This window comes from Electrona antarctica, assembly GCF_951216825.1.
Source record: "Electrona antarctica genome assembly, chromosome: 22".
NCBI classification, from domain to species: domain Eukaryota; kingdom Metazoa; phylum Chordata; class Actinopteri; order Myctophiformes; family Myctophidae; genus Electrona; species Electrona antarctica.
In genome coordinates, this window is record NC_136805.1 from 21,605,860 (window position 1) to 21,632,752 (window position 26,893).

At 43.7% G+C, this 26,893-nt stretch overlaps 1 protein-coding gene across 1 annotated transcript; it reads right to left on the bottom strand.

Annotated features, from left to right (window-relative positions):
• Positions 1-26,110, bottom strand: LOC306915035 (alpha-1,6-mannosylglycoprotein 6-beta-N-acetylglucosaminyltransferase B-like; the record flags this gene model as incomplete). The annotated part of the gene is made up of 17 exons (XM_079492281.1): positions 1-199; positions 1,284-1,444; positions 2,637-2,711; positions 3,657-3,773; positions 4,126-4,272; positions 5,014-5,169; positions 5,750-5,892; positions 8,855-8,988; positions 10,194-10,325; positions 11,053-11,216; positions 11,936-12,094; positions 12,222-12,395; positions 15,640-15,710; positions 18,196-18,332; positions 18,788-18,917; positions 23,091-23,206; positions 26,085-26,110. 17 exons carry the CDS (start codon positions 26,108-26,110, stop codon positions 1-3), a joined length of 2,241 nt encoding a protein of 746 aa, XP_079348407.1.
• Positions 26,111-26,893: the final 783 nt, after the last annotated feature.

A 26,893-nucleotide genomic window follows, 5' to 3' on the forward strand; every position in this document is an offset into this window, starting at 1 on the left:
CTAGATGCAGTCAGGACATAGTGCCACCTGTCCAGGTAGATGTGCTCTGCAGGGACACAGCCTGCGGAGTGCAGCATCAGAGCCAGCACAGCTGAATAGCAGCAGCTCTTGTTGCAGGCCGCAGCGGCGACCCCAGGGGCTGTAGGCAGGAAACAGGTGGTTGACTTCCTGCTCCATGTTGGAGCAACCCAGCCCCAGTCTACGAGGAAAACGGCAAGAATTTGATGAAGTTTAGTTACGGTGAATTGGTCTATACTTTGTTATCCCCTTGGGGAACTTTTTCTCTTTTTTTGTCTCTGCATTTCAGCCATCCTAACCAGTGTGCAACCACAGTGCAACCTAAACTGCTTAGGCTGGAAACATCACTTAAGGTGGAGAATACATTTGAAACTTTTAGAGCATGTGTGTGGGCATGTGTGTGGGCTCTATTTTGGGGGGCAGTGCGGAGTGGCCAGTGGTTAATCAGACCAACGGTTTTCAAGAAACTAAAAAGCTGACAACGGGTACATCAGATAAAAGGAGTTTTGCACAATGGGTGGTGCATGCGTTTCTGACTTGAATCATTCCCGACTTGCATGGCCGCTGTTTTTGAGGGGCGCTAGCCCCTCCTATGCCCAGTTAGGTGTGTTTGTGTGAATCATAGTGATGATTTTATTGGCTGAGCAAAGTACATACTCACAGTCACACCTGTACTAGCCTATATTTTACCTACTTTAAGTAGAGCTCAGCAACCCTGTCCTTTCAGATGTCCTATTACTGCCGGTTTTCTATCCTACCTGATAGTTAATTGAATTCAGATGGTTTTTATATGTCTTAGTTCAGGGGTTCTCAACGTTTTTGGCCGGGGACCCCCGGAAATGCTTTGGCAATGTCTCGGGACCCCCGCCCCGCCCCCTCCTGACCCCCAATATAAATTGACTGCTACAATAACCTTAAACCATTTTGGGCGGGAACCCCTTTTGGTGTTTTAAGCATTGTTATAATTTAGCTATTGAAAAATAGCAGATCTACAAGCTCATAGCGCGCCACCGAGTGGCGCGCTACGAGCTTGTAGGTCTGCTATTTTTGAAAAAAAGTGAAAATAAAATTTTAAAAATTTTAATAATTTGGGGACCCCCTAAAATAATTTGGCGACCCCCCGAGGGGTCGCGACCCACGGGTTGAGAACCCCTGTCTTAGTTGGCCATACAGAAAAGCATCAGTTCTAATTAAAGCATCTCAAGAACAGGATGTACTGGTGACTGACCACAGGTCTTCTGTCTGGATGTCTGCAGTTCTCTCACCTGACGAACGCATCGGGGCTGTTGAGGTGGTGAAAGAGAGCAGCATCACACACCAAAGAGGAGCGCCGACACACACTCACACATGACTGACCCAGGGGGCCCAGGTGTGCCCTCAGAGAGCCCTCGGGTGGCCAGGACGGAGAAGATACACTGCAGAAGTTCTGGATGGAAGTACAGAATGAAAATGTTAAGGGGTTGGTTGGAGTAGTGCTCTGCTTGTCTTGTACTATAAGCTAGGCTAGTGGGTCTCAACCTGTGCAATACCCCAGACATGAAGGACTTTAAATTAAGACCTTTTTAATGCCCAGAAAATTGTAATAATAATAATCAAAGTACTATAGCCTACTATAAAATCTGGTCATTAATATAAGAAAGAGGCAACCGTGGACTGTGGAACCGAGTCAAACTTGCTTGTCAGGGTAATGCTTGCTTGTCAGTTCAAATGTGATTATTTTGGGGGGTCAATAGTTCAAATATGATTTTATTTTGGGGGGCTCACTAGTTCAAATATGATTATTTTGGGGGGTCAATAGTTCAAATATGATTTTTTTTGGGGGGCTCAATAGTTCAAATATGATTATTTTGGGGGGTCACTAGTTCAAATATGATTTTTTTTGGGGGGGTTACTAGTTCAAATATGATTATTTTGGGGGGGTGGGGGGGGGGGGGGTCACTAGTTCAAATATGATTATTTTTGGGGGTTGCGGCCTGAAAAGGTTGAAAAGCACTGCTGTAAGCCACATCTGGTCGTGAAAGCTCACATTTAATTTAACAATACAGTAAGTGAGGTGGCAAGGTCACATGCCTGTGAGGGGAAGATTTGGTTGGGAAGCACATTTTAAGTACATTTTAACTATACTTAAATCCTATATACAGGTATTTCATTGACCCAGACGGCCCCTTATTTTCGCCAAAATGTTCTCCTCAGAATAGGGACAGTCACAGTAGGTGTGTAGTTAAATAAATACTTTTTGAAACGTCTATGGGGAAAAATAACCTGGTGCCCTCGTCGTTCTGAAAGGGGGCGGGACTGCGGCGCTCTATAGCGTTTCTCAGCACTAGGTCCAAATGGACCCTTGTGGTAGAAATGGAACCAATCACTTTTGTGTGTGTGTGTGTGTGTGTGTGTGTGTGTGTGTGTGTGTGTGTGTGTGTGTGTGTGTGTGTGTGTGTGTGTGTGTGTGTGTGTGTGTGTGTGTGTGTGTGTGTGTGTGTGTGTGTGTGTGTGTGTGTGTGTGCGCGCGCTGTGCGCGTGTGTGTGTGTGTGTGTGTGCGTGCGTGCGTGGCGTGTGAACATTGAACGTTCAAATTGTTGACAGGTATTATTATGCTGGTTTAATGTTTTAATTTTACCTGGTAAGTGATGTAGGCGTGAACTCTCTCCAGCATTCCATCACATGTAAACTCTCGAGGGGTGAATGGCTTTACCTGTAAAATTGGTTCATTTGCAAGTGTGACTCGTGTCGCGGCAACCACGCTGGTTATCATGAGACTGTCACAATATGGCCATATATTGACATTCCCATATTAATATTGATGACATCAGGTATCTCCATATATGGGCATAACAGGGATAGTATTACGGCATCGTCTGGGAGTGCCCATATTGTACCGTCGCAGTTACTATGAAATCCTGATTTCGCAATAATGATAAATACTGTAGCTAAACCGTTTTTGCTATTTTTGAGTGGTGTAAACCACTCCTACAACTGGCTTTTGTGTGCAGAAAAAGATGAGCATGGTTGCTATGTTCAAAATAATTTCTGACGTAATTAAATCACACCCGGGTGAACTGGATGACCGTAGCAACCATGCTCATTTTTTCTGCACAAAAAAAGCCAGTTGTGAAATCACATCCGGGTGTGATTTCATTACGTCAGACATTACGTCAGACCACAGCTGATCATGCTATATAAAACCTTACACCACTCAGTTCACACAGGTGTGTTTTTTTTAAAACAATTCAAAAACATTTAAACATTAAAAAAACAAAACAATAGGGTATATTCAGTGATTTCACTTAATTCAAATATCACTTATCTTTTCTTATTTTTTGGATAATCCTCCCTACTATAAAGTGTCCTGACCATATAAGGAGTTCCTCCCTGTCCCCAGTGAGCCCCTGGAGTCAAAAAACCCTAGTTTCGGTTTGGGCTTTGGGTGGCAAAGCTTTCATCCAATCAGGATGAGAGGGGCCTTCCTCCAATCATGATCGAGTGCGGCGGGCCTTGGTGCACGCACGTGCTGTTGGTCTGTTGTACTTCCCTCACTGTAGAGCGTGTGCATGTGCACATCTTGTTACCAGGGCGGACCAGGGTTTTTTCCAAATCACCCAATCACTGAATGCTCCTTTAAGCACATGAGTTCTGGTACCTCTGTGTTTAGAATAGCCTTGACAGCCTCCTGCACTTCAGTCTTATTGGTCATATCCACTGTCCACACGTAGGGTTTACCGATGAATTCCTCGGCATAGGGATGCTGCGAGGAGATCTACACACAGAATACATGTACAGACCAAGATGGTAATCCAATTTAATCCATTTAGGCCTGACGTTGAAATAAAAAAAACTTTATTCAAAAATCTTTGAATATATATTATATATATATAATCTTATATATTATATATATAAGATTTGTGCCGCATTTTCACGATTTTTCAAAAATAGCAGACCTACAAGCTCGTAGCACGCCACTCGGTGGCGCGCTATGAGCTTGTAGATCTGCTATTTTTCAATAGCTAAAGCATAACATAATGCTTAGTTAAAACACCAAAAGGGGTTCCCGCCCAGAATGGGTTAACTCCAAAATAGATTACTTTTTATTTATTTTTGGAATGAAATACCTGTCTCGTGGTGGGTTTGCCTTTGTAAAAATCACTGTTGTCAGCGGATCGTGGTGGATTGAAGTGCGGCTGAATGAAGATGCAGCCCAGCGCTATGGCTTCTAGAGGGGCTGGACCCTCATAGGGGAACCCAAGGCCTACAAACACCTGAGAGGGAAGCAATAGAGAGTTACACAACAAGATATAGTTAAATTATAGTGGCCCACTGTCCTCTGGATTTGGATGAGGACACTTGACTTGTTTGGACACACAAGACAAGCGAATATGTGTTTGTGTTAGGATATATTGAAAATAACTTTTATACTTGGTGTTAAAATACTTAAACCCCAGCATCTCTATTTTGGGCGGAACATTCACCAAAAATAGCAGATTTGCAAACTCACTTGTAGATCGGCTATTTTGTTGTATTGTAGACTGAAAAAGAACACACCAACTAAAGAGCAAGTAACATTGATACATTCCAAATGTAATCAAGTATTCTGAGGCACCCCTAGAATAGTGGGGACTGCCCGACATCCCGTTAGTCCAACCTGCGTGGCCGGTTATGACACATGCGTGGCCGGTTAAGACTGAGGTTAGGGTTTGGGATAGTGTTAGTAATGGGTAGAACTAACGGGAGGTCGAACCAATGAGAAAGCCTGGCCTACAGTATGTACGAATATACGTTTATGTACGTACAGTATATGCATTTTTGTCAAGAAAAACATAAAATGGATGTAAACTCCCATATTCAACAGCTACAGTGACAACCAGGCACCTTCTGGTGCCCCTCTCAGATTCAGTGTGATCCCATTCAGATGAGTTCACATCATCTGACCTTGGCTCTCTGGAGCAGCTGTAAGAACTGTTCCTGGGTCAGTAGGCCGTGGTTTATCACAGAACACTGACCTTGGCTCTCTGGAGCAGCTGTAAGAACTGTTCCTGGGTCAGTAGGCCGTGGTTTATCACAGAGCTGGGCAGCACGGCGGGATGTCCTGGAGGCTGGTAGACTGTGGCATGGGTCTCCAATGCCTCGCTAATAACATGCACATATTCAGCCTTACCCTGGTAGAGAGAGAGAGAGAGAGAGAGAGAGAGAGAGAGAGAGAGAGAGAGAGAGAGAGAGAGAGAGAGAGAGAGAGAGAGAGAGAGAGAGAGAGAGAGAGAGAGAGAGAGAGAGAGAGAGAGAGAGAGAGAGAGAGAGAGAGAGAGAGAGAGAGAGAGAGAGAGAGAGAGAGAGAGAGACAGACAATTAATTGTCCTGAACTTTTCCCATGTTCTTGAGTTGCCGAAGTGCTAATTCACCCTTAAATGGTGTGATTTCTTAAGTGTGCATCACCAGCACTTCCGCTCATTGGCAGATCCTGTCTCATGAGCCCGAAAATGGAAGAATTCAATTTGGGGGATACTGCTTATTGATTGACCATTGTGCAGGAGGATGCTAAACGCACAACAGTCTTAGTAGTGGTGCCAGCTCACGGCAGAAACATCTAAAGAGTTAAGTCTTAAAAAGACAAAAGAGTGGCCGCACACACTGATAGCCAAAGTGACGATTATTTATTAGGATGCAGAGTAGGAACCAACGTTTTGGCAGATGCAACTGCCTTCTTCAGGGTATCGATTGAGGGTATTGATTGGCCATTACCTGCCACATGTAGTCCTGTTTGCCATAGACAACTGCCATGTTCTCCTTCCTGTTGCCTTTACGTTCCAGCTGTTCTTTGTCCATCTCTTCCTTTATCGCGTCCTCACTCACAAATCCCAGGAAAGAATTATCAGGAGTATGGGCTACAGACAATAGAATACAGAGACAGGTTAGCCATTATTCAGTCCCTGTCCTTCGTATTTCTATTTGTGCATGTATGGAAGACCAGGCCATTTTAGATATTTTCCCACAAAATACTGCCAATTCTGTAATGGGAAAGGAAACCCAGACAAACGTTTGTTTTGGTGAACTTCATATTCCCTACTGCACCTGTTCTTCTGTTTTCTCCAAAGAATGAATGACCGCAAACATTTACAGCTGCCTCTCCGCCCGTTTCCACTCTACCATAGCCTAGACCTAGACAGTATTCAGTATCTATTCTCCAGGCCTAGTGGTGAAAATGTAATCTACAAATGTGTTAATTAATTAATGTCCACGTTCACTGTGAAGTTCTCCCAGTAACATCTATCATCAGCAAGAGGGACCAGCAATTACTGTACTTTATGTTAACCATGACAGTCCTTCTCTATGGACATCTAGACATCTTGTTGGAAACACAGAATCTGTGATGGAAAACACCTCGGTGGTCACATTCTCTTAAAAACAAGAAGAAAATGGCTTTTGGACAGGTAGCATTGATACCCAGGAGCAAGAACGCTAGCGACTGACAGATATACAGTATATGAAAAAAATAAAATAAAATCTGGAAGTTTCTGTAAGCTTGTGTCAAAAAGGAACGGTGCTCTCGGATCAGTCGCTGATGGAAGTGAGCAGTTATGGGGTCTTGTGTCTGACTGTTTGGATAGGTGGTTTAAACCTGACGACCCCCCCACCCCCTCTGGCCTCTGACACTATGGAGAAAAGGTGTGAGAGATGAGTATTTATTTAACACATGTACTGGAATGTGTCAGCAAGTGTCTGCGGGTGCACACAAGCGTGCAATATTGTGTGCGAACACTGTTTGTGCATTTGGGAGTATTCATGGGTACTGGTGTGTGTGTGTGCGTGTCGGACGGTGTGTGTCGGTGTGTGCTTGCGTACATACATCAAAGATAATTCTCTTCTCTCCACCTCCGCCGTTCCTCTCCTCTCCTTTCTCAGCGTTCTTGTTTAAAAGACCTTGCCAAATAATTCTCCTCTCATACGGCCTTCCTCCGCCGCTGCCTAACGGCCCCATTTGTCCCCACTCGTCTCTAACACCTGTCTAGAAGCGCCGCTTAACGTGCCTATCTGTCAGATTAGCAGGCAAGCATAGCGACATGCTGACATGTTGGAGATGGAAACATGCGGTCAATAGGTATTCAGCGGAGAAACACGCAGGAAGGAGTTTGTTGTGTCTGTTTCTATGGTCTTGGGTTTCGATTGGCTGTTATGCCTGATTGTCACTCTGTCTGTTTGTTTATGTGCCTGCCTTCTCTCTCTTTCAACTGCAATCCATCACACTCAAAGGATGCTCTTCTTTCCTCTTCAAAACAACTCCAGACTCTTGCAAATGTCTCTCATTCCTCAAGACCTTTCTCATCAAGCTTGCCCTTTTGTCTGTCTGTCCCTCTACTCCTCTCCCCCTCAACAGGACAAATAAACAGTGTCTCAGGCTGTGGGATGAAGTTTGCCTCTTAGATCACGCTGCTCCAGCTTGTCTCCGTCTCTCGGCAGGGTGGGAGAGGTGACTGGTAGAGGTGTCAGGATGAAAGCTCTGTCTAGGCACCAAGTTTATTTAACCTCGGCTATTAATCCTCCCACCCTGAGGACACTTTAGAGAGCCGTATGTGAGGGATCATCAGCCCTCGTGATGGTCAGAAAAAAGGCTTTTGTAAGCTATATGTAGGTTGCAGTTCTGTGTGTGTGTGTGCGTGTGCGTGTGCGTGTGCGTGTGCGCGTGCGTGCGTGCGTGCGTGCGTGCGTGCGTGCGTGCGTGCGTGCGTGCGTGCGTGCGTGCGTGCGTGCGTGCGTGCGTGCGTGCGTGCGTGCGTGCGTGCGCCGGTCTGTCTGGCACCAAGTGTGTACTGTATGAGTCACCGTACTTCGCAGAGTCACCATCAGTTCAGCACTGCAGTTTCACACAGACACAGTGACACATGCTTGTAGGAAGTACACATTTAAGGTGCATTACATGGCATCATTAGTCACACAAAATGTATCCCGGCAGTGGCTCAGGGGTAGAGTTACCGGATGGAAACCGCAAGGTTCCCAGTTCGAACCCGGGTTCCCCAAGAGTTAATCATATTAATCATATTCAACGGCTTTTGGCATTCAGAGAGTGTAAAAATGGAGAGTGTACAAATAGAACCAAATGGACCATAACAGGTCCATTTGGTTCCATTTGTACTCTCTCAGAGTTAAGTTGACATTGATTTTACGATGTAAAATAAATAAATAAAGGTTATAATAAATTGAGGTCCCAGATATAAATGGCATTGGGGGTCATTGGCCTGGCCATTGGTCATTGGCCATGGGGGTCAGTAGCCTATGCTATCAAACTGGGCATCCTTCAAATTAAAATGATGAGAATCACTGCTAGAGCCCTGCCACATATTTTCAAATGGGGTCTTGCCATGAAAATAAATTCATTTTTTACCCTCTCAAGAGTTAAAGATCTATAAGGGTCCATTTGGTTACCAACTCTCCATCATTTAGCTGGGGACCACCTGGAACCCCCTTAAGGATCACTGGTGGTCACCGGACCACTGGTTGAGAACCACAGTTCAACATATATTCTAAGCTAAAAAATCACACCCGTGTGAACTGAGTGGTGTAAGGTATTATATAGCTTGATCAGCTCTGATCTGACGTAATGTCTGACGTAATGAAATCACACCCGGGTGAACTGGGTGACCGTAGCAACCATGCTCATTTTTTGAGCACAGACAGACAGACAGACACGTAAACTAACAAAGCCAGTCGTAGGAGTGGTTTACACCACTCAAAAACCCAATTTTTCAAGCGAGCAAACTCGGCCCCCAGCCTGGTACCCTAGTCAAAATATGGCCCTTGAGGAAAATGAATTGGGGAACCTGGTTTTACAGACAGACAGACACAGCTTACGGAACATTGTCATGTACTGTAGAGGCTGCAGGTCCCAGCTGCCCCACAGTGTGTTGTAACCATGGCTTTGTGCATAGCTCCCCAGGTTAAAGGCTGGCTCGGTGCCGAATGAGTCCAGGATTCGGAAACGGCACCTACATTGAGTTGAAGAATAGAGATTGATAGTGAGAAGCCATCCTACATTGAGTTGAAGAATAGAGATTGATAGTGAGAAGCCATCCTACATTGAGTTGAAGAATAAAGATTGATAGTGAGAAGCCATCCTACATTGAGTTGAAGAATAAAGATTGATAGTGAGAAGCCATCCTACATTGAGTTGAAGAATAGAGATTGATAGTGAGAAGCCATCCTACATTGAGTTGAAGAATAAAGATTGATAGTGAGAAGCCATCCTACATTGAGTTGAAGAATAAAGATTGATAGTGAGAAGCCATCCTACATTGAGTTGAAGAATAAAGATTGATAGTGAGAAGCCATCCTACATTGAGTTGAAGAATAAAGATTGATAGTGAGAAGCCATCCTACATTGAGTTGAAGAATAAAGATTGATAGTGAGAAGCCATCCTACATTGAGTTGAAGAATACAGATTGATAGTGAGAAGCCATCCTACATTGAGTTGAAGAATAGAGATTGATAGTGAGAAGCCATCCTACATTGAGTTGAAGAATAAAGATTGATAGTGAGAAGCCATCCTACATTGAGTTGAAGAATAAAGATTGATAGTGAGAAGCCATCCTACATTGCAATGGATCACCACAATGGTGCAAAGGATTACCAGAAATACAGTTTAGCCACTTGAACCCCAGCTTCCACATTCCAAAAGGCAGAACTACAACACAACGCAATGTGAGCTTTTTCTGTAGATTGGTTATTGGCTAAGAGATTTGAACTCAAGTTCAATATAATATATTACATTTAAAAAAGAGAAAACATGCACTCAGTAGCAGGTATACCCCAGCCTATTCATCTGTCAAGATGCCATTTACACCTGAGATGTGTATATGCCATTTTAATTTGTGAAATTGACCTTTTATACAGTGCTGTGTTTTTTTCAGACGGTATACCATAATTATTCCCTGCATGACATGCACACGTATAGGCTATACGCTTGTGCGTGGTCAATGGATGAAATGATTAGGAGACGGTACACTGCTTTTATACACAAAAGTTCATAATTTCTTCATGGTAGCCTACTGATGACGTACCACCAGGTTTACAGACAATCCAGCCATTTTCCAGTTATTTTCGGTCAGAAAGACAAGCGGGCAGAATGGAGATAATAACCCCGTCCAAAGAGGTACACATTTGAAAAGTATTGCATTAAAAGTAGTAGTTTACTGGTAGTGCTGGAAGGCCAATCCCATGGCTCCTTGCAGGTGGGCGAGGCCATGGTAGTCGGTATAAATGAGGTCAAAGGACAGGGGCCTCTGGATTGGACAGCTTCCTCGGCCTGGAGCGGCACCTATCAAGCTGAAGAACCAATCATAACAAAGTAACACATACTTCAGGCCAAGGCTATGATAGAAGGTTAAGGTCGGTTCACACACAATTGACAAGCATGGGAGACAAACTGGATCCGGACGTTTGGTGAAATACATTAGAGTGAATGAGCTGGTTGGCCCAGCTTGTGAACAAATATATTTCTGATCGATTGGGACCTTTGTCAGTCCAGGAATAAGACATATTACATATTATTAAGTTGGATTGGATTTGGTTGTCAGACTATCATTGATCGTCAGCCTCACGATACTTTGGCGCATTCAGAAACATACTTTGTGCACGTTCAGAAACATTCATTGTGCACTTTAGATACCGTAATAAAATGATACATTGTGCACTGCACATAGCAAAGCAACAGAGCGGAAACAATGTGTGACATGTCGTCTTTCTCTTTCTTGGTGAGCCACCAGCGCATTGTGGGAGTACTCCCACAGTGTTATTCAGCGCCTCACATTGCAGCGTTTTTGCCATGTTTATAAACAAACTCCCTTCTCAACAGAGCATTTGGAAATGGTCAGTGATAGTGATAGATAGTGTCATTTCAAATATCTAAATATAAATGTGCAGGAGGCCCGATTCGTCAATCTTTCCAGATGGTCAGAAAGAAAAACATTGAACTCTGCTCTGTTTATAATTCCATGAAAAAACAGTTAGCGGAAATATGATTAATGATGCTACATGCTAATAAGAATGCTACCTGTGGAGGTGCTGTAGCGATGTGCTGATGGTCAGATTATGACCCAGGATGGTCAGACAGGCTCCAAGGTCAGCCCACTGGACCAGCTCTCCCAGAGGGCCCCCCCTGTCCACCATGGCCCCAAAGCGCTGCCCTGCAGCCAACACCCCAGGGTAGAGCAGCACCTACAGCGCAGTGGGTGGAGGAGACCCAGTGGGGAGGGTGTTACAAAGCTGGGATTGTACACTCTGAGACCAGATGCTACAACATGTATTTTAAATCACGATAGTTTTCTGAAAAACTATATCAGTGGTTCTCAGACTATTTAATGTCAAGGACCCCCAGAATTATCTGTATTTGGCCGCGGACCCCCATCTGAAAATATGTTTTGAGTTACACGTTCGGTGTGAAAGAATATATATTCAAATATGTGCGCACACTAAACATTTGACTGTATATGTTTTGTTTCACTGATCCTCTGCTTTAATATCCAAAGTTGAATCAGTTGGACTCCAGATATCAGCACCTTCAACTGAGGTGGGGTGGTCTTGCTCCTGTTTGGACTCACCTTCAACTGAGGTGGGGTGGTCTTGCTCCTGTTTACTTTGGACTCACCTTCAACTGAGGTGGGTGGTCTTGCTCCTGTTTGGACTCACCTTCAACTGAGGTGGGGTGGTCTTGCTCTGTTTGGACTCACCTTCAACTGAGGTGGGGTGGTCTTGCTCTGTTTGGACTCACCTTCAACTGAGGTGGGGTGGTCTTGCTCTGTTTGGACTCACCTTCAACTGAGGTGGGGAGGTCTTGCTCTGTTTGGACTCGCCTTCAACTGAGGTGGGGTGGTCTTGCTCCTGTTTGGACTCACCTTCAACTGAGGTGGGGTGGTCTTGCTCCTGTTTGGACTCACCTTCAACTGAGGTGGGGTGGTCTTGCTCCTCATGTCCAAGGCGGCCCTCGTCCACTGCTCTGACATCCTCTCCACTCTGGAACGGATAAACCTCACTGCGGGACCATTGCTGTTGCTGATTGCCTCGTACAAGGAGCTGAGACTGGTCCGTATCTCGGCCTGGGATACAGAAGTGAGATACTTGAGGTAAAGACATACATTTGATACTGTACAGTCACACAATATAAATGCAATCATTTGATACCCACGCACACTATTGACATTTTAAAAGATCAGCCTGTTATACCTTTCGTGCATGGGAGGGCAGGTTCTGGCGCCATGGCAGTGCCAAATGGTTTGTTCCCGGACGAGGGGGACAGAAGTCTTCTGTTTGACTGAGGTAGGCCAGTATGGTACAGGTGCTACCATCCACCCCATAAAAAGAGTAGCAGGGGTCTGACTGCCAGTGGGACTGCAGGAACTGCATGGCAGCAGGCCAACAATGGAGAGGGAGGGAAATGGGGTTATAAAGAAATAATAGAAGGAGGCATATCCCAAAGTATAAGAGGCAAGTCTTCTTATTTTAACCACTTAAACCCTATTTGCTTTATTGTACGATGAATAGTTTAAATAGCCGACCTACAAGCTCATGTGACGTGTTAAAATGTTAAAACTGTTGTCTAATGACATGGCCAAAATAGGGAAAGTGGTTAAATTGGAAATAGAACCAAAGGTTCCAAAATTATTAATGCAGTCATCATTATTATTAAAATATTTAGCATTGTCAAATTTATATAAACTATGGTAGTCTCTTGTCATGCATGGGGTTACTGTCAACTTTTTTCTTGCTCCTGCCAACATGGAGAATGGGGTTTAATTACTTCATGGTGCTTTCAGCTTTGCAACACGCTGGGAGTAGAAATGGGAGGGATAGCATGTTCCTCCACACATATACTGTACATATGTTATGCCCCCACCCAGTGAAACTCCTCACTGCCAGGTGAAAATATGTTTATGGTGACTCCATGTGTATCGGAGGAGACGTGGTTGTCTACTAAAATAGTTCTCAACCTTTTCAGGCCACGAGTCGCGACCCCCCAAAATAATCCTATTTGAACTGGGGACCCTCCACCCTGACAAGCACTTGGAATTTTTAGGAGGTGAGGCATTAAATTTGGTTTGACTCTGTTTGATATTGTGAAAATAGCAAGCCCACAATGCCTTGCAACACGAGGCGTTGTGAGCTTGTAGATCAGCTATTTTCTCAATGTATGTCTCTTTCTTATATTATTTGACAATCTGGCCAATGTTTTTATAATATCGTGTGTCGATTACTTTTGATACAGTAAAGGTCCCTGTACAGTGTACAGTGCTGTGTTTTTGTTTGTTTTTGTCGGTTTTACGAAGAAATCGTCCAGTCTGCAAGGACCTTAATGGTCTTTTGTTAAGAATTAAAAAGGTCTTAAAGGTACTTAAATTGTCACTTAAACAAAAGCATGTGGGTCCCGACCCACAGGTTGAGAAGCACTGGTATACTACAGCCACCTTAAGGGTCCCGACCCACAGGTTGAGAAGCACTGGTATACTACAACCACCTTAAGGGTCCCGACCCACAGGTTGAGAAGCACTGGTATACTACAGCCACCTTAAGACCCACAGGTTGAGAAGCACTGGTATACTACAACCACCTTAAGGGCCCCGACCCACAGGTTGAGAAGCACTGGTATACTACAGCCACCTTAAGGGTCCCGACCCACAGGTTGAGAAGCACTGGTATACTACAGCCACCTTAAGGGTCCCGACCCACAGGTTGAGAAGCACTGGTATACTACAGCCACCTTAAGACCCACAGGTTGAGAAGCACTGGTATACTACAGCCACCTTAAGACCCACAGGTTGAGAAGCACTGGTATACTACAGCCACCTTAAGGGTCCCGACCCACAGGTTGAGAAGCACTGGTATACTACAGCCACCTTAAGGGTCCCGACCCACAGGTTGAGAAGTACTGGTATACTACAGCCACCTTAAGGGTCCCGACCCACAGGTTGAGAAGCACTGGTATACTACAGCCACCTTAAGGGTCTCGACCCACAGGTTGAGAAGCACTGGTATACTACAGCCACCTTAAGGGTCCCGACCCACAGGTTGAGAAACACTGGTATACTACAGCCACCTTAAGGGTCCCGACCCACAGGTTGAGAAGCACTGGTATACTACAGCCACCTTAAGGGTCCTGACCCACAGGTTGAGAAGCACTGGTATACTACAGCCACCTTAAGGGTCCCGACCCACAGGTTGAGAAGCACTGGTATACTACAGCCACCTTAAGACCCACAGGTTGAGAAGCACTGGTATACTACAGCCACCTTAAGGGTCCCGACCCACAGGTTGAGAAGCACTGGTATACTACAGCCACCTTAAGGGTCCCGACCCACAGGTTGAGAAGCACTGGTATACTACAGCCACCTTAAGGGTCCCGACCCACAGGTTGAGAAGCACTGGTATACTACAGCCACCTTAAGGGTCCCGACCCACAGGTTGAGAACCACTGGTATACTACAGCCACCTTAAGGGACCCGACCCACAGGTTGAGAAGCACTGGTATACTACAGCCACCTTAAGGGTCCCGACCCACAGGTTGAGAAGCACTGGTATACTACAGCCACCTTAAGACCCACAGGTTGAGAAGCACTGGTATACTACAGCCACCTTAAGACCCACAGGTTGAGAAGCACTGGTATACTACAGCCACCTTAAGACCAACAGTAGGGGTTGACAGTGACAGGCCACTATAAACATGGGGAGGAATTGGCACTGAGAAAATGTAAAAAAGATCAAAATGTTTTCTTCTTTTTTAAGACTCTGCTGCTTTGTTTATTATACATTTACAAATATTCACATCTGTGAGCGTTCCAGTGCAACCACAGAAGCCTTCTGTGGTTCCTGCTATTCAATCGAGTTCTCAGCTCAGATATATTATTCCTATTTGGGGATTACTCTTGTGCCTAAAAATAAAACATAATCAAAGTACAATATTGAAGAAATATAGTGTATAAAAGTATAGACCTGAGTTCTGTAGAGTTGATTTCTTCACTTAGTGGATACAATTGTACAACACCTTTGCATGTACTTGTACAGTGTACAGTACCTATATCAATGTGTTTTTTATTATTATTTTTTTTTTAACTTTTTGTGCCCAAGTCACACGGTTGGGCAAGTCAAAATCTGAAGTCACACCTGTATTCATAGTGAAAAGGGCAGATCTACAAGCACAGTATACACATACAGACTTGTGATACGTCTTGAGGCTATTTTTGACACTATTATGATTACACTAACAATAATATAATGACATGCCTAAAATAGGGATGCCAGGTTGAAAGTGGTTAATATGTTTTTAGAGTATTTAATTTGCCACATATTGGGGAAATGAGTGAAGCCTGGCTTCAGTTCCTGAATCTCTAAACCGTGAAAAAAAATATATATACTGTACTCATACTGTACTCTTGAGAGTGTAAAATGAAACCAAATGGATTTGGTTTCATTTTACACTCTCCAGAGTTAAATATATAGTAAGTGTCCATTTGGTTGCCAACTCTCGGGGACCACCTGGAACCCCAAGGACCACTGGTGGTCCCCGGACCACTGGTTGAAAACCACTGATATAGGTAGTTATTATAGTGTATACAGTGTACAGTGTGTATGTACATTTTCACTTTCTCACCTCCACCTTCTCAGCGCAGACAGGATATGCATGATCCATTGGCACCTCACACTCCTCATCATGGGGGCCTTCTGCATGCGATATCAACCATCACAAAAAAAACATATTTTACGTGGGCATTTTGAATGCATAATTATTCCACAAATACCTGGACTTTGGTAACAACAAGCACATTGTGAAGTCGGCCCAATGCAGGTAATGAACAACATTGGATAATAACAGCAATATATAATCTCTTGGCTGAAATGTGCGCTGTGAATAGCAGCCATGTATAGTGTTGCCATGCATAAAGGAAGCCCGAGACTAAAGGTACTGTGTTCTCAGAGGCCCCTTCCAGTAAGCCCCCCCACCCTCTCCAGCCAATGTCAATCAACTGGAATGAACTTTCTCACACACACACACACACACACACACACACACACACACACACACACACACACACACACACACACACACACACACACACACACACACATACACACCTGACCCACCTGCCTCCTACCAAATATTCTCCTTTACAATGCTAGCTGTTGCCAAAACACACAGTTCTTAACTGTGTAAAACAACCTAGTAAAAGTGAGAGAGGGGGGAGAGAGAGAGAGCGAGAGGGAGAGCAAAGACAAGAGAACTCGTATTAACAGCCAAGGTGCGAAGGCCTTAACACTGTGATATGCTGTATAGACTAGAGAGACTTAGAGAGAGAGAGGGAGGGGGGAGCACTTCGTTTGGGAAAACAGGGGAACGAGTCGACAAGCTGGTGAAAGGACTCCTGGGTAATTCAATCGTGGTTTATGGGTGTGAGGTAATGTGAGGGAAACAGGGTGAGGGGTGCTCACAGGGGAGGGGTGTGTGTGTGTGTGTGTGCGCGCTCGTGCGCAGGTGAGTGCTTGCGCTTCTGTGTATGAGGGAGTCTGTGTATATTTAGGAGTGCTTTCAGATTTCGAAAATGTGTGCCACGATTGTCAGCTCAATCGCAAGAACGGGTGTCTGTGTGGCCCCTGCTTCATGAATTCCCTTATTCAGTGTATAGTGTAAGTGTACACTCCCAAAACTGTCTTTCTCTGTCTCTCGCTGCCTTTCTCAGCACTTCCTCTTGTCCTCCCCTCCCCTCGTGTGTCAACCCGCCCCCACCCTCGCGTGCCAGCCAGGGTGCGTAACCCCATCTGACACCTCTCTGGAGGGCCGTTGCAGGGACATAAACTTTTTCCTCCCCGTGGTCAGTCGAGCCACGTCAGCTCCGTGGGACCTGTTAAACCCCCCCTGTATTCAAGGACTCATCCCCCAGAACCACCTGCACTTGCTGGCCTTCGACCCCTCCGTTCACACCCTCCATCATCACAGCTTGTTAATGTCTCTGTGTGGTTAACCTCTAGTCTAGTGTGACCATGAACCATAGATTTGACTAGGGAGTATAATATCACACCCAACCACCACAGATGGCCTGGTAATGAACTTGGCAATCAGTAGGGAGGGGGAAGGGATTGGGTTCAGTGCTTGCCAAAATGCAAAATTAATGCTAAAGTATTAACCACTTAAACCCTTTTTCAAAAAGTAAAATGGCGATCTACAAGTTAATGCATCGCGATTTTGGGGGAGATTATTTTTGGTGCCTATAGAGCACCGAAGTCTGACATCAATATCGGTAGAGGGCGCACATCCACTGGTTTGTGTACTTTTTATTTGCATTGTAATCCCCATAGGGGGATTTTAGATCACCTCATATAATAACAAATCATCCAGGCCGCTTCACTTATATGGATATGAAGAATCAACTGACTGAGAGAAAACGCTATTGTTACTGCTACTGAATTAGTTACATTTTCGCTATAGAAACAGACTGTATCATATATGAGTGACTGACTGTCGCAAAAGATACAGAGACACCTCCCTGACAATAACGCAGAGACAGCTTGTTTATTTTTGGACCACAACGCTTATATGAAACGATTTTAAGATGAGCCCAAGAAATTACTTCCGTGAACCAGGTGAATCGAGGGGACGAGCGAGTGACGTCAGGACTTCGGTGCTCTATAATTAAATGGCATGCCCATAATATAGGGATACTAGGTTGAAAGTGGTTCATTCAGACCTCTCTGTTGTCAAGGGTCAGGGGTGGGGGCAGTTTGACATGGGGTCCACCGGTCCAGGGTCAGGGGTGGGGGCAGGGTCAGGGGTGGGGGCAGTTTGACATGGGGTCCAGTTTTATTTAAAGTGAAGTTTAATATATAGCTTGTATAGCTGTTATACCCAGAAGTAACGCGGTAATGCCTACTGAGTGGCAAAAAACTATACTTTCTGGCCTTCACTCCCTTCAGCCCATACATCCAAACAGAAAAGTCCTTTCTGATTGCATTAAACAACGTTAAACTCACTTTGCCATGCACTCGATTTGCCACTCACGTTATGCATGCGCATACCCTCTATACATTTTGTCATCAGATTTCCAAATGGCTGAACATCTTTGTACTTTTTAAGGGGACTGTAAGGGGCTGTCTGTTAATTAAGGGGTTGTCTGTTAATTAAGGGGTGGTCTCAGAAAGGGTGTTCTGGTCTTACCTGCTTGTGTTCTGGGTTCATCGTGTGTTGGTCCTGGTGTTTGAGACTGAGGATGATGACGGTGGAGCTGTTCCAGTTTCTCGGACATTCTCCTCAGCTCCCTCTCTACTGATCGCACTATGCCTCTGTGGTCCTGTCTGAGACTGGTGTGACGCACACGCACAAGCGCACACACGCACGCACGCACGCACCCACGCAGGCACGTACACACACAAAGCATATTTATTTCAACCACTTAAACCCCACCATCCGTACCGTGGGCAAAGCTTTTGCCGGAAATAGCGTATCGACAAGCTCACTACGCGGACATATGAGAATGTACCATTATGACATTAATTTGCCATGACACATAGATTACAGTCAGTTATTGTATACTAAATCAAGTGGATAGAAGTTCTTGTTTTTCACATGCCGTGTGTGTGTGTGTGTGTGTGTGTGTGTGTGTGTGTGTGTGTGTGTGTGTGTGTGTGTGTGTGTGTGTGTGTGTGTGTGTGTGTGTGTGTGTGTGTGTGTGTGTGTGTGTGTGTGTGTGTGTGTGTGTGTGTGTGCGCGCGCGTGCGTGCGTGCGTGCGTGCGTGCATTGCGCCTATACCTCTGCAGTATTAGACTGATGTCATGTCCAGCAGGCTGTGGAGCGTCTCTCTGCCTGGTCAGCCTCTGTACCTGAGAGCTCAGAGCCTCCAGCCTCATGGACACCCGGTGCACGCTGCGGCCTCGTTGACCTGTGCAGTATAGGACACAATCACCACAAATCATATCATCCATGGGGATTCTAAGGTAATGGAAACAACAGCTTTTATCTCTTCCTGGGAAGTTATAGCATTCTGAAATAAAATACTTTCTTGAATAAAAACATAAAAAACATTTTGTTTTAAATACCAAACCCGCCTACCAATGATGTCACTGGTAGGCAGGTTTCTTTCTTTATTTTTTAACACTTTATTTGTATTTTCCATGTTTAACAGACAGTATATTATTCTGTATTCGATATATTATTTCCCCAATTTCTGATTTCTGATCTAATTTCTTTAAATTAATCATTTAAAAAAGGAAACAAAGAAAGAACAAACGGAATGTCCTAGTAATGCATAATGACAAGGTCAAATCTGTATATTTTGAAATAGTTGCACGCACGCACTGTGTGTGTGTGTGTGTGTGTGTGCGTACACACACACACAGACTTATGGCATGTGAAAAACAAGAACTTCTATCCACTTGATTTTGTATACAATAACTGACTGTAATCTATGTGTCATTGCAAATTAATGTCATAATGCCATAATGGTACATTCTCATATTATATGTCCTTTCATACTGTTTCAGATTCTGCTGCACAATACCACACGCTACAGTGTATTATGTTTCAGATTCTGCTGCACAATACCACACGCTACAGTGTATTATGTCACTGCAAGTCCTTTGGTCTGAGAGCAAATGTTGTTCCCTATATCATCAAGGCAGGCTTATGTAATGTAATGCTATTTATTTAGGTTGCTGATATAAGTAAAAACCTTGATTATGGTTATGGTGTGTTTTCCATATTATATTCATGGAGTAATGACATCCAATCATTTTTACAGGCTTAAAATTTCCAGAAAGGACTATTTTAGGACAGATAAAGACAGTAATGACTTATAACTTCTGACAAGCAAATATTGTTGGAAGGGTAACTGGAGCTTTGCGAGTAATTACAGTCGTCTCGCATTGCTTTGCGGTCTGAGAGGGCCCCCCCCCCATATGCACACAAACATGCACACACGTCACGTACGCGCACACATGCACGCACGCACATTAATGTTTATACAGATGCCTTGAAGGGTACGTGTAGCCCTCAGCTCAACTTGATGACGTCATGGCCTGCTGGTTGATATTGATTTTGTATTCATATTTAGGGCCCCAAATCATACCCTAGAAAGCACTAGTGTCTATTTAAAACAGTGTTTTTTGACTGTTTTTTGATACATTACATATTTAAACTATTTTCAGCAATGGTAATTGTTTTTCTTCGGTGGGTAGATTGTTGAGCTCGTCATTTTGAAAGTAGATCTCACGTCAAAAATGTGTGGGCCCTGCTCTATAGTCTATACCAGGGGTGGGCAACTTTGACGATGGAGAGGGCCATTATATTTCCATACTCACTCCATGAGGGGCCACATTGCATGCATGTCGTAGCAAAAATAGCCGATCTACAAGTTCAAAACGCGTCGCATCGTGGCGCGTTTTGAACTTGTAGATCAGCTATTTTTGCTATATTTGAATTGAAATCCTGAAAAGTCATTTTAACTAAATACAAATATATTGGACATAAGAAAAAAGTCAATAACATTATTTGTAATACTACTCAGCAAGCTACTAATTTAGACTAAGTAATTAAAGCGGGTCATGTTTGCATGTTGTGGAATTGTAACAGCTGAAATCAATCAACATATCAGTATTCCGAAATTAATTTGAGGGCCACATTAAGTGAAGGTGGGGGCCGCATGTGGCCCGCGGGCCGCCAGTTGCCCATGCATGGTCTATACAGTGTTGCTTTGAGGTCATGTTTCAGCACATGTTCTCTTCCCAAACGTTGCCCTGTCATGTTATTCACACATGATGCATCCTGTACGCCACTCATGTTCTTGCATTTGTTGTGCACAATTTTTCATTCTTGCATTCTTGTATTTTTAACTGAATAGCTTCGGAACTTGTCAGATAATCTGCAATATGGGATGGAAATGTGTAAAACACACACACACACACACACACACACACACACACACACACACACACACACACACACACACACACACACACACACACACACACACACACACACAAACTGGTAATGTCACTTGTCTGCTTGCTCAGCTGACAGGGTGTGTGTCAGCACTGAGCAGCTCCAGGGTGCTTTGTGCACAGACGTAGTGATGGATGGATCTAGGCAAACAGAAGAGGTGGGTTCCTAGTAAAAAAGATGTGAGATGTGTGGTGACTGCATGACTGAACCATGTGCGTGCGTGCGTGCGTGCGTGCGTGCGTGCGTGCGTGCGTGCGTGCGTGCGTGCGTGCGTGCGTGCGTGCGTGCACACTGCACACGTGCATGTTGGTTGCGCGAGCATGTACAGTAGGTGTTTGTGGCCTCATCGGTCCTATACAGTAGGTGTTTTAATGTGTTATCTTAAATACACTGATGCTAGGCCACCATAGATGTCATAGCAACAATATCATCACATCATTGAAGTACTCTTTAGCATTTGCGTTTTTTAGGCCTCTGGTAGTTTTGCGTATGTGAGAATTTGCCACAGGGACATACATGAAATGAAGAAACAACTGGTGGTGCTGGATGAGGCCTTTGATTCTGGATCATTTTATGTGCTTAACATTTGGCAGTAAATGTGAACCAGGGCGATCTGTGTGGGTGAACACAGCTTCCCTGGGTTGGGTTTATTTTCCGACATGACCTCAGGACTGGGTGGTTGTTTGTACACAACCCGTGGTGGGTCCCTGAAAGTGCAGAACAATTGTGGGTCTGTGGCTGAGATGCACCGGTGGTTTTGATTGTCTATTTAAACTATTTTCCTTGTATTGAGGATCCAATGGGTGGAATTGTTTGGGTTAAAAGCTTTCCTCCTGGGTTCCATTCTGAAACTGTTCTCATGCCTGGCTAACCACTGTATCTGAATCTTTCACAGAGTTGTCCATTTGTTTGTGAAACATCACTTTGTCCTGCTAATCCGTTCAATCCGATTGTATACAGACACTATTTTTCAAGGGTATGGAGTGGAAAATATCTTTGTGCCATGATCAGCTTTTGTCAGTTTATTGTACAAGTTTATTGTTGTAATTGATTACCTATTAATTAATATATTGGGTCCCTCAAATTGTCAAATGACACACTGCCGAGTATGCAATGAGTTGTTCATTACTATTCTGATGTATCAATTATAATAACATGATCTACTATGTCCTAGAGGTATAAGTATAGGTATAAGATGATACCATTGTTCACAAATTCCAAATGATGTATAGGTCTACTAGCCTTCTCTCATACCAACAATACTCATTGGGGGAATGCATATAAATAAGATCCATCGGGTATTAATAACTCAAAACTAAAACATTTCACAATATTTTCCAGAGTTTTCTGGGTCTGCTTTGTTGTTTGTTGTTTATTATTGCCTGACATTGCCTGACAATGGCATGTGCAGCAAAGATTCCAGGACAGCCATGGCGCCGGAATATGCTAATTCATACATATTTACAAATTAATCCTCTGCAGGAGGTATGTTGACAATAATCCTCTCGTTGTAACCTTGGAGGAAGGCGCTCTACCCAAACAACCCCATCAACTGCCCCCTCAAATGCACCCCTTTAGGAAAACAGTTTGGCTAGACAAGTGATTTGAACATGCCGTATCTTGGCCACAAACCCACATACAACTGTCAATTTGTTCAAGGACCCACCACGAGTTGTGTACAAACCTCCACCCAGCCATGGGCAGACAGCTGTCAGATCAGGTCTAGCCTCCCTAAAGGCACAATACATTTCTGGAAAACATAATAAAAACGATGGAAACTCTTCTGGTATTTTTAGATTCACACAGTGAAGTGCTCAGCGCTGTATCAGCATGACCTAAAGACAGATTTTGACATTTTTTGTCATTTGTTTTTGTTTTTGTTTTGTTTTGGGATCAACATTATGATCTTGTGTAGTGATGCATGTCTATATGCATGTAAGGAAGAAACCTTCTAGTTTGACCCTACAAAGACCCAGTTTCAGTTTCCACAATGCCTACGGAAATGGCGTGCGTGCGTGCGTGCGTGCGTGCGTGCGTGCGTGCGTGCGTGCGTGCGTGCGTGCGTGCGTGCGTGTGCACTTTTTGTGAATTGTTCATGTATGTACTGTAGTCCTGCCTTGTTCTTCAGGTGCTCTTCCAGCAGGCTCATTGCTGGTCGTCTCAGGAGGGACCCAGAGACTCTGCAACAGTAGGCTGAGAACTGACACACATAGACACAGCAGCAGGCAACCACTGGAGGGGGCACAACACACACACGTACGCACTCATGCATGCACAAGCGCATACATGTGCACATTCAGGCACACACACACACACACACACACACACACACACACACACACACACACACACACACACACACACACACACACACACACACACACACACAGTCAGGGACACCAACTTTGCAACATACAATTCACAATTTTGGCACATACGTATGGCTGATCAACAAATGACAAGATAAAAGGTAAATAACGTGCAAAGAAAACAATTACATCTCTCGGATCAACATTGAAATTCTTAAAACTACGTGTTCATCCTCCAGACCACATCATCTAGTCAGTTTTGCATTTCATAAAAGCAAATTTTCAGTTTTTTTGTCTATTTTTCTTTTAAATGCACATGCTTTGGCACATTTATGCTAATGATTATGGTCATGGACAATATTGTCTGCCGTTTCGTACATTATCCGTTTCTTGTGTCATATATATTGATCAAAATGTACTATACTGGTTCTCTGCTCTTACCCCCAAAAGAATCAAGACATTAGTTCTTTGACAGATATTGGACAGGATGTGTTGCCAGTTTATTTCTTGGCTACTGCATGTTGTTGTCATTGTATTTTTGAACAGTAGTCACTCACTTGTGTCAATTAGAAAAAACTTGCATGCTTTCAGTTTGCCTACCACTATTTATTTTCACCCCCCTTTCAAAAAGTGAAAGAAGCTATAATCGCACTGAAACGTCATAAATCATAGATTTGTTATAGACAACTGATCATGACTGATGTCCTATGCTGGACACATAACATCAATCATCGTCATCAACACCATAGTCATTGTTTAGATTGAGAAATACAGAATACTCTGTTACAACATGGCCAAGCAACTTGTTTGTAAATAATGACACAATAACTTGTCTTTCTGATGTTCAATGACATGAATATTTACTCTTGGGTGAAAAACTAGATTTTGCTAGAAGTTGTGGTGTTTTGTAAGTAATCCATTGTGTGGTGGTGTTTGTACGAATTGTTTTGAGAAATACACTTGCTGTTTAGCAAATGTTGAGGATGATTTGAGAAATGTACCAAAGTAACTGAGAAGTTTTAATGTAACTAGGATACCAGCTAAACATTACATATTTGAACAATCAACCAACATAATCTGCATAGTATAACAAGCATGTATCAAAAAATACATGATGTCCCTAATCAACTGGTTTGATTTCTAAAGGTTTCTGCAAAATGTCAGGAACACGCACACATGCATGGACGCACGCACGCACGCACGCACGCACGCACGCACGATCCTCACTCAGTAAGTAATCTGCTTGAATACAACAACAAACAACCAGCATAAGGGACAAAATATAATTCCTGTCAATTCCATTTGTTTCATATTATATCCCTGATGTTCAAAAGACCTTTGAAAGCCGAAGTCAGGCTATTTTTAACGAACCGCTGAAAATACAGAAACTGCACAATAGAATAAACAACTGCGGCTCAATGGTATTGTCTCTCCTTATTTGTCTAATACATTACAGCCAAACAGCCAACCCTCCTCTGAACGTCCGAACTGCGTAGTGTGGTACAGACTCAAAACACCAAACAATGAATTTGAGTCAATAAAATAAAAATCCCCTCATAAACCCACTCTGCTTTGCGTCGAGTGCATTGAGAGAAGGGAGACACAATTCTTCCATGACCTCAAATTAAGACCTCAGCGTGTCAAAAGAAACATCTGAAGAGTGATGTGCCATTGTGGCGTGTGTTCATTTGACTCGCTGGTCCAATGAGCTCCCAGCTCTAGTTTTACTGGGGCAGAGGGAGCAATGTAGAAGCGTTTCATCAGGCCAGTCAACCCAGAAACCATGGTCCAAAGAAACATGGGGAATCCAAGCTAAACACATGCTAATACGCATGCATAATATATGCGTGTGCAAAACTGCATGTGTGCAGAATAGTATACACACACACACACACAAACACACACACACACACACACACACACACACACACACACACAATTTCAAGGTTGTCCAACTCCCTATAAAATTTTTATTCAGCTCTATAACCTTCAATTCTCTTGCTAAAAGATGTGGTTAACTTCATTGTGGCACACAACGTCAGATGAAAGAACTTTGCGTTGGTTGTTCATAATATATGAGGAAATAAAATGGTTGTGAGCTGCTCAGGGAGACATTTTTATAAAGATTTACATGAAAAGTGGTAGTTGATATAGATGATGTCATGTAACTTATTTTTTATAGATTCCTTCCTGTTCCTTGTTTTATATCTTTGTGAAATTTATTTTTGTTTTATTAACTGCTCTGTAATGTTTCATATGATCAAAGCTGGTTTTTAGCCTTTCGGTGCAAGTACTGTACAAGTCAAGTCTCAAGTCATTCAAGACAAGTCAAAGTCAAACAAATGCTTTTTGTGACTCAGCTAAGTCTGACTTGAGTTTTCTCAAGACTACAATTTACCCCATAATCCAATGTCCACACGCGCAAAGACGGATAGCAAAATATTTAAAATTGCACTGTTCTTATAATAAGCGTTGCAAATCTTTCATAAGTAAGTAGTAACAAGTCTCAAGTCTACATTTCGGATATTGCTCATTTTAGGATGTTACTGCACTTCCTCACATGGTTTGGCCCCCTGGTAAAGGACCATAAGGCACAGCGAAAAACAATGCAGTTTGCTCTCTGTTAGCACTGCAATAACAAGCAGATTATCCATCAGAGCAGAGATAGGAATAAGGTGATGTCACATGCACCAAGTATGTAAGTAAATGAATTAAACAAGATGCAGGAGTATACTCTCTTTTTTAACTTCCTGTCCTCACTTTCCCCAATTCAGGATTTGAGGCCTGAGTATAAGTCTTACCTGCGCAGCCGCAGTGCAACACGCATAGCCTCAGGTTGTAACTGTGCTGAGTGTGACTGTCAGGAGATGAACACTGCAGATATCTGTAAGTACAACAAATACATTGTGCATGGATATGTAGTACATTCACAGACATCCACTCACACTATTAAGTGTGAGTGGAAGTCATTTCACTTCAGTCTTTGGGTATGAAAATGAATAATGAACGGTTGTTTCTCTCTTTCCTATGAATGGCAGGTCAGATTTTCCAGCTCAGACGAGCCAGAATAATTTGTTAGGCATAAATAGTGTGCAATAATTCTGTGGTAGAAGTTTTATGTATGTAATGACTGGCTAAGTCTATTGCAGTGTTCCTGTGTTTGTGTTGAACAAGTTCATTAGAAAAAACATGAAGTGCTTCTTCTTTTCACACCCAACATCTCTATTTTGTGTGGTCAAAAAGGAACAGTTATAGAGATATCTCAAGTCAACACATGCCAACACATGCATGCATGCAAACATGCACACATCTTCACGCACGCACGCACGCACGCACGCACGCACGCACGCACGCACGCACGCACGCACACACACACACACAAATCTATAGCCTCACCTCCTTTGGTCTTGGTCCCATCCCAAAGGCAACCATCACTCCTGCTTTCAAAACAAAACAAGACCACAAAAATAAGGAAAGAATCCTGGGGTCTTGGAAGTCTCTAACTTCCTTTTTGGTTCCTTTTCTCTCTAATTTCCCTCCTTCTCTGGCCTTGCCTTTTCTGTGTCTCCAGGCCTGTGAGTAGCCATCCCGCAGTTGCCCGGGTAACCTG